A 9,124-nucleotide genomic window follows, 5' to 3' on the forward strand; every position below is an offset into this window, starting at 1 on the left:
TACCCATGTATATCTAGTGTAATCATCTACAATCACAAAGCAATACCTACTATGATTTAAAGAAACATATCTATTACTATCAAACAAATCCATGTGAATGAGCTCCAATACATTTGAAGTGCTTACAACATTTTTACCTTTATGGGTAGGTTTAGTTTGCTTACCCATTTGACATGCATCACACATTTTGTCCTTTTGAAACTTCAACTTTGGTAATCCTTACACTAACTCTTTCTTTGAAAGCCTTTTGATATTCCTTATATTGGTGTGAGCAAGTCTCCGGTACCAAAGCCAAGACTCCTCTTCTTTAGACATGAGACACTTAGCAAACATATTAGTAGCACCAAATAAACAACTTGATAAATATTTCTTTTCTATGACCTATGAGTATAATGGTGTTTAGAGCATCCATATCAGTTTCCCTATCAATATCTCTAAAATTTAAGGTAAACAATAAACTTTATTAAATTTAGAGAATATCTTTTTAATGCATGGTACACCAGCTACTCTATAATTTACCATATCTTCATTTATTTATTTTTATTTCTCTCTCCTCTATACTTTTTTATTATTATCTGTTGTGAGAAACAAGGGTAGATAAGTCTTTTTATCTTTTGTAAATAAGTTGATGCTTAGGGTTGTGTGGTTATATAAACGATGTATTTCTCCTGAAATATGAATGATTTAAAAATCTCTTTATTACAACATGGTATCAGAGCCCTAACCCTAGCCGCCACCGCCGGCGCATCTTCTTCCTCTCTGCCCTAGCGCCGACCAAGCTTTCCTCCTCCCTTCTTCATCGCTGCCTACTGGCCGCGCGTTTGGCCTCTGGTTTCCTGCTGCCGACCACAAGAGGCGCCTCTTGCTTCGCCGATCGCCTGCCGGTGGAACTGGAGAAGGCGAGAAGGGGAATGGCGCTCTCTCTGCTCCCGCACGAAGGGGAATGGCGCTCTCTCTGCTCGCGCACGAAGGGGAACGACGCTCTCTCTGCTCGCGCACGCGGACGCCCTCTCTGCTCGCGCACGCTCTCTCTTCTCGCGCACGCCCTCTCTTCTCGCGCACGCCGCGGACGCCATCTCTGCTCGCGCACGCCGCAGACGCCTCCCGTCCACCCAACGCCGCGGACGCTGCCACCGGGCAGAGCCACCAGCAGTAGCCTCCAGCAGTGTCGGACAGAAAGCACAAGAAGCTGCCTCCTGTTCCAGAGTTCTCTGCTTCCTGCACTTCCCCTTTCCTCTTCTCTTCAGCCTAGTCTGCTGCCGCCGCCCTTCTAGGAAAAAAAACTTTTTTTTTTTGTGATCTTAATGGCGGACAACGCTAGCGAATCCTCTGGGATTTCTGTGAACCCTATGTCTTCTTCAGGACAGGTACAACCGGTTTTCACAATGACAGGCACTGGAGGATCCGGTCTTCAGATCGTATCAGAAAAATTGTCTGAGACAAATTATGCATCTTGAGCAGTTGCCGTTGAACTTTATGTCGAAGGCCATGATAAACTTGATATTCTTCATGGCACTAAAGTAAAACCAGATGAGAAGGATCCTAGCTTTCGCACTTGGCGACGTGACAATATTCAATTAATGACTTGGATGCTTAACTCTATTAATTCTGGCATCAAACAAGTCATTCTTCATAACAAAACAGCGTACGACATGTGGAAGACACTAGAGCAGATGTATGGATGTCGACATGATATGTTGCGTACTTATCAGATCAGCAGTCAAATTTTCAAACTTGAACAAGGTTCTATGTCCGTCACCAATTATTTTGCTACTCTGAAGGGGCTGTGGGATGAGTTTGACTACTACTGGATGGAAAATTGGAGTTCCACGGATGATCATCAGAGATATTTAAAGCTTCTGGAAAAAGACAGAATTATTAAATTTTTAGATGGCCTTACTGCAGAGTTCGAAAATTTAAAAGGGCAAATCCTTGGTCTTGATCCTACTCCCTCTCTAGAACAGGTTTACTACAAAATTCCAAGTGAAGAAGGTAGAAAAAGGACCATGAACAACAAGGGGATTTCCGCTGTAGGCCCTCCGATCGGGGAGACCTCTGTCTTTATTGGTTCTGCAAACAAGTTCCGACCTGGGGGAACTAAAAGACAAGGGGACAGATTTTGTCGGCACTGTAAGAGGACTAATCATGATTCAGATTTCTGTTGGGAAAAATATCCAGAAAAGAAACCTGAAAAATTTAAGCACAACGCTAAGAAGGCTCCTAATAGTAGTAATATTGCTGTCCAAAAGATAGAAAATAAAGAGACTATTGGTTCCTCTGTGCCTTCTACCACTGGACTGTCTTCTACTGATATTGTTAATCTCCAGCATCTTCTCTCTCGGCTTCAGGCTTCATCTTCGGCCTCTACTCCTGCAGACTCTACTCCCTTTCAAGCGCACACAGGTATTCGTGGTCTGGGATTAAGTGTTACTGGTCCCAGCTTTTACAGCCCCTGGGTCATTGATTCAGGAGCTACGGATCACATGACAAATGCTGCTAACTCCTTTATTTCTTACTCTTTATCCTCTGGGCAGGAGAAAGTGATCATTGCAGATGGAACCAAAGCCACTGTTGCTGGCAAAGGTTCCATAAAACTTACAGATCATTTTTTCCTATCCTCTGCACTTCATGTTCCTTCCGTCTCTATTAATTTACTTTCTGTTAGTAGCATTACTAAACAACTACACTGCTCCGTAACCTTTTTCCCTGATCATTGTGTCTTCCAGGATCTCGAGACCAAGCAGACGATTGGGACTGGCCGTGAAGTAGGGGGTCTTTATTATTATCAGCTTGAAACAACATCTGCTCTGAAATCTGCAGCCAAGTGTTTAGAAACTAAGCATCAAGAAATTCTTTTGTGGCATTCTCGGTTGGGACATTTGTCTTTTCAGTCTTTGAAAATTTTATTTCCTAGTCTTTTCTTTTCTGTTTCTCTTCAGTCATTTCAATGTGAAATCTGTCAGTTGTCCAAACATTGTAGAACACATTTTTCTTAGTCTTTAAAGAAGAGTTTATCTCCATTTGATCTTGTTCATTCGGATGTGTGGGGGCCCTCTCCTGTGACTTCTTTGGATGGCTATCGATATTTTCTCTCCTTTATTGATGACTACACCCACTATACATGGCTTTATTTGATGAAAACCAGGGACGAAGTTCCTCGTCTTATTCAAAATTTTTGTAGAATGGTTGAAACCCAATTTAACTCAAAGGTGAAGATTCTTCGTTCTGACAATGCCCGTGAGTACTTTGCCCAGTCTCTAAATACTTTTCTTGAGGATTTGGGAATTCTTCATGAGTCATCCTGTCCCTACACACCACAACAAAATGGAGTGGCCGAGAGAAAGAATCGTCATATTCTTGAAACAGCCCGTGCACTTTTATTTCAACGTCACTTACCCAAATATTTCTGGGCTGATGCTGTTCTTGCAGCCGCTTATCTCATCAATCGATTGCCATCTAAAGGTCTCGGGAACCGGTGTCCTCTCACTATTCTTCATCCTGATGTAGAGTTATTCTCCCTTACACCTCGGGTTTTTGGTTCTCTTTGTTTTATTCATGTTCTTGGTCCCAAGTCCTCTAAACTTGATCCTCGTTCTATACGAGGAGTTTTTATAGGATATTCTACTTGCCAGAAAGGCTACAAGTGCTTTGATCCTATTACTAGAACGAGATATATTTTGAAGGATGTTACTTTTTTTTGAGTATGAGTCCTATTATTCTCCTCAGTCTCATCCTCAGGGGGAGAATATTACCTCTTCCTTTGTACCTCAAGTGGTTCCTCAAGTGATTTCTTCTCCTATTCCACTGGATGTCATAGAAAATAGAAAAGATGCCCCACCACTGGGAAAAGATGCTCCGTCACTGGGAGCACAGTCTTCACCAGATATTATTACTTACAAACGACAAAGATGCAAGTAAGAACCTACTATTGATCGGCTAGTTGAATCGGATGCTCTGGCTCCTGATCCTGTGAAGCAGTTATCCTCATCAGTTAAGTCAACCGCACCTCTAAATATGAATGAGCTGAACCTTCTGGTTGCTGTTAGAAAAGGTGTCAGGTCATGTACTCAACATCCTATCTCCAACTACGTTTCATATTCTCGTTTGTCTCCTTCATATCATGCATTTGTTTCACAGTTATCAAATCATGCTATACCTTCTTCCTATTATGAGGCTGTAAGGGATTCAAGGTGGCAGGAAGCAATGAACGACGAAATGGAGGCTCTTAACAGAAATGGTACTTGGGAATTAGTTGATCCCCCGAAGGGGAAGAACTTGGTTGGTTCTAAATGGGTCTATGTTATCAAGTATAACTCAGAGGGTGAAGTGATTAGATATAAAGCCAGACTTGTTGCCAAGGGATTCACCCAAACATATGGGGTAGATTACTTGGAAACTTTCGCACCAGTTGCAAAGCTGAACTCTGTCAGGGTAATTCTTTCTCTTGTTGCTCAATATGATTGGCCTCTATTTCAATTAGATGTCAAAAACACCTTCTTGAATGGTGACCTTTGTGAAGAAGTATACATGTTGCCACCTCCTGGAATTGAAACAAAAGGAAAGGTTTGCAAGCTAAGAAAAGCTTTGTATGGGCTTAAACAATCTCCCAGAGCATGGTTTGATAGGTTTTGCAAAGTCATGATATTGTTTGGCTTTAAACAAGGGAATGCTGATCATACACTCTTTATAAAAAGGAAAGGGGACAACACTACCATTCTTTTGGTTTATGTTGATGATATGATAGTTACAGGTGATGATGAGGTAGAAATCCAGATTCTTAAGTCCAAGTTAACATCAGAATTTGAAATTAAAGATCTTGGGTCATTGAAGTACTTCCTGGGCATTGAAGTTGCTCGATCAAAAAAAGGGATCTATGTGTGTCAGAGAAAAATGTGTTGGATTTACTCAAGGAGACAGGGAAGCTGGGTTCTCGGCCAGCGTCTACTCCTATAGAAGTAAATCATGATCTTACTAGTTCTAGTGGGGAAGATCTTACAAGTCTGGAAAAGGGAATGTATCAAAGGCTGGTTGGAAAATTACTCTATTTATCTATGACTAGGCCTGACATCACCTATGCTGTTAGTGTAGTAAGTCAGTACATGCATGCTCCTAAGACTATCCACATGAAGGCCATTGACAGGATTTTAAGGTACTTAAAATCATGTCCTGGAAAAGGCTTGCTGTTTAAAGGAGGTGGTGATCTGAAGGTGGAATGCTATTCTGATGCAGACTGGGCTGGTTCTCGAGATGATAGAAGGTCCACTTCTGGCTATTGCACTTTTTTGGGAGGAAACTTGGTAACTTGGAGGAGTAAGAAACAAAATGTTTGTGCACGGTCCAGTACTGAAGCAGAATATCAAGCCATGACACATGGTCTTGCAGAGATGTTGTGGTTGAGTTTTCTGTTGACAGACATAGGATTAAAGGTTGAATTACCTCTCAAGCTTTATTGCGACAACAAGGCAGCAATCAATATTGCAAATAATCCAGTACAGCATGACCGGACTAAACACATTGAGATTGATCGTCACTTTATTCGGGAGAGACTTGATTCTGGAGAGCTATGTCTGCCTTATGTTAAGTCTGAGGGCCAACTTGCTGATATGTTTACAAAAGCTATACCTCAAGCTGTGTTCGACTCTTCTCTTAGCAAGTTAAACATGTTTGATATATATGTTCAACTTGAGGGGGAGTGTTGTGAGAAACAAGGGTAGATAAGTCTTTTTATCTTTTGTAAATAAGTTGATGCTTAGGGTTGTGTGGTTATATAAACGATGTATTTCTCCTGAAATATGAATGATTTTAAAAATCTCTTTATTACAACATTATCCATATTAATGATTTTGCACCAACTATTCCAACGTCTATATTCCTCCAATGACCATATTTTTTTAGTATAAAATCACATAATATCATGAGTACCTATTCATATCATCAATCTCATACAAATATAATTTTCCCAAAAATTTCCAATAATGTCTCATTTCATTTGTAATTACAATTGTCTACTTTCTTCTAATGATGAGTTGGAAACAATTGTAACTGCCTTTTTAATTGAAGATTCATTGGATGATGGAGAAGGTTCGCGATCACAGATCATTCTCGGCAAGCAACGACATGCGTTTATTAGGAGAAATCCTTTGGAGGGTCACATACGTCTCTTCAATGACTACTTTGCTGATGCATCGGTATATCTTCCTAATATATTCAAGAGGAGGTTTCGAATGAATCGTGACCTCTTTCTTCGAATTCTTAACAATGTGGAGAATCATGAACCATACTTCGTTCAAAGAAGAAATGTTGCTGGAACTCTTGGGCTTTCTTATTTACAAAAGGTGACTGCTGCCTTGAGGATCCTTGCTTATGGAGTTGGAGTTTATCTCATGGATGAGTATGTAAGAATTGGAGAAACCACAACAATAAAAAGCATGAAACTTTTTGTCAAAGCGGTAATCTCAATCTTTGGAGATGAGTACTTGCGGTCTCCAAATAGCAATGACATTGCTAGATTGCTGGCAGTCGGTGAGAAACGGGGATTTCTAGGTATGTTGGGGAGCATTGACTGCATGCACTGGAAATGGAAGAATTGTTCGACTGCATGGAGAGGTATGTATACTAGTCATGCACATGAGCCAACAATTATTTTGGAAGTAGTGGCGTCTTATGATCTTTGGATATGTCATGCATTTTTTGGTTTACCTGGGTCACATAATGATATCAATGTGCTGGAAAGATCTAATATATTTACAGAACTTGCTGAAGGTCGTGCTCCTAAAGTTAATTACTCAATCAATGGCCACGATTACAGTATGGGATACTATCTTGCAGATGGAATCTATCCTTTATGGTCTACATTTGTCAAAACCATTCCAACACCACAAGGTCGTAAAAGGCAATTGTTTGCATCAGCTCAAGAATCTACGAGGAAGGATGTCGAACAAGCATTTGGAGTTCTATAGGCACGCTTTGCAATTGTTCGTGGACCGGTACGATATTTTTGTCAATCTGTACTGAAAGATATTATGATGGTCTGCATAATATTACACAACATGATCGTTGAGGATGAAAGAGATTCTTACCTTGAGCACATGATTTTGATTATGACCAAGAAGATGATACAAACCTATAACCAATTCCCCGTTATCCCACTTCTCAATTTATGGATTTCCTTCAATGTCATCCCGGCATTAGAAACAAAGAAACTCATTCACAACTACAATTTGACCTTATTGGACATCAATGGATGCTACAAGGTGAAGAGTAAACCAATATCAACCAAAATATGTGTTTTTATGTTATATTTTATTTACAATGTTATTGCATTTGAATTTAAGTTGGTTTTGATGTAATGTTGTATGATGAAGTAGCATATTTACAAACCATAATAAAATTTCAATGGATGTTCCAAAAAATAGAATATAGTAGTGTTGGACCCCGTGGTAGTTTTGATGTGATCAACCAAGTTGGTTAGGTCCTGCGTTGTGTTTGATCCCTGTGTCTGAGTGCAAGAGCTTAGGAGCACAGGAAGTCGAGCGGAAGACGCAGCTAGCGAGAAAGACGGCACGGGAAAAGAGCCGACGGGCTCGGTGCGTCCGAAGGACGAGAGAGCTACGGAAGAGTACTCTGGTGGGCGTGAAGAGTGTGCGCGGCGTTCGAGGGACGTTAAGCCGGGATGGAAGGTTGCTCGAGGAGAAGGCCGGGAATTGGGTTCGGGTGAGCCCTATTCCAGTTGGCCGCAATCACCCAAAAGATCGGAGCATCGGAAGCCAACGCAAAAGAGCTGGAAAAGAAGCTGTGCTGGATAAACAGCTCAAGGCGCCTTCAAGCTGCCTTGAAGGCGCCTTCAGCTTGAAGGTGCCTTCAAGGCTGATGAAGGCGCCTTAAGCCTGGTCGAACAGACCGTTTGCGCAGCGGATAAAGTTTTATCTGCTGACCGAGCTGGAGGCACCTTAAACCTTGTTGAAGGCGCCTTGGACCCTCGGGATAGAATTTCCAAGACCTATATAAAGGCTCCTGGAGCTAGGAAATAATCAATAACTCAAGCATCCAACTTTTAATCAATTCCTAGCAACTAAGTGAGCGTTCTAAGTGTAAAAAGGCTTCTCCGCCTACAGTAAAGGAGATTCTGCTAGTGGAGCTTTTCATCGCCCTGGATTAACAACCTCCTTGGTTGTAACCAGGTTAAATTCTGTTTTACTTTACTTTTCTATTTTATTTGTATAGTTGCTATTTATTGAGTTGAAATCCAAGGAGGGTATATTTTATTTTTGTTTTCAGCAATTCACCCACCTCTTGCCGGCCTACGCTGCACCTACAAGTGGTATCAGAGCCAGATCGCCTCAGAAGGACTAACCGCCAACTGAAGCACTACGACCAAGACGATGGCCGGAGCGAGCATCCATCCCCCGAAGTTCGACGGAGACTTCACCACATGGAAGTGCAAAATAGAGGTATTTTTTAAAACTGAATTTGACATTCTTTTAATAATGAAATATGGTTATACAGTCCCGAAAGATAAGGAGGAAAACACTTGGACGAAAAAGGAATAGGTAGATTTCGTCGCCAACGGGAAGGCTGAGTTCCACCTACTCAGCGTTCTGCCGCCTCAGGAGGTAAATCGGATCGGAAACTATGACTCCGCGAAAGATCTCTGGGAAAAATTCCTGGAGCTTCACGAAGGTACCTCCGAAGCGAAGCTAGCGAGGCGCGACATCCTCCGGACCCAGTTAACGAACCTCCGGATGAACCAAGGCGAGAAGGTAGCACAACTCCAAGCGAGGATCAAAGAGCTGATCACGCAACTAACCAATCTTGGAGAAGAAGTAACGAACCGGGACTCTATCCGGTACGCGCTCAACGCTTTTCCGAGAACTTTCGATTAGGCCTCCTTAGTAGATGCGTACTACATCTCTAAGGACTTCGAGGTAAGTACTTTAGAACAATTGTTTTCTACTTTTGAACTTCACGAATCTCGAGTTGCAGAGCCCAATGGAGTGGAGAAGACTAGTCAAAACATTACCTTAAAGGCAAAAATAAACGATTCTGACTCAGAAGCCTCGGTCGACGAATCCAAAGCGACACTACTGGTAAAACGCTTCAATAAATTTTTTAATACTAATAAGTT

At 41.6% G+C, this 9,124-nt stretch overlaps 1 protein-coding gene across 1 annotated transcript; it reads left to right on the top strand.

The window, feature by feature from the left end:
- Positions 1 to 5,975: 5,975 nt before the first annotated feature.
- LOC122026552 lies at positions 5,976 to 6,959 on the top strand. Its single transcript, XM_042585290.1, has one exon. The coding sequence runs from the start codon at positions 5,976 to 5,978 to the stop codon at positions 6,957 to 6,959; it is 984 nt and encodes a 327-aa protein (XP_042441224.1).
- Positions 6,960 to 9,124: the final 2,165 nt, after the last annotated feature.

The sequence above is a fragment of the Zingiber officinale genome, chromosome 10A (genome assembly GCF_018446385.1).
Source record: "Zingiber officinale cultivar Zhangliang chromosome 10A, Zo_v1.1, whole genome shotgun sequence".
In the NCBI taxonomy this organism is placed as follows: domain Eukaryota; kingdom Viridiplantae; phylum Streptophyta; class Magnoliopsida; order Zingiberales; family Zingiberaceae; genus Zingiber; species Zingiber officinale.

Excerpts from the sequence above, each read along its gene's own strand:
- LOC122026552 (XM_042585290.1), top strand. The coding sequence starts at position 5,976 with ATGTCTCATTTCATTTGTAATTACAATTGTCTACTTTCTTCTAATGAT.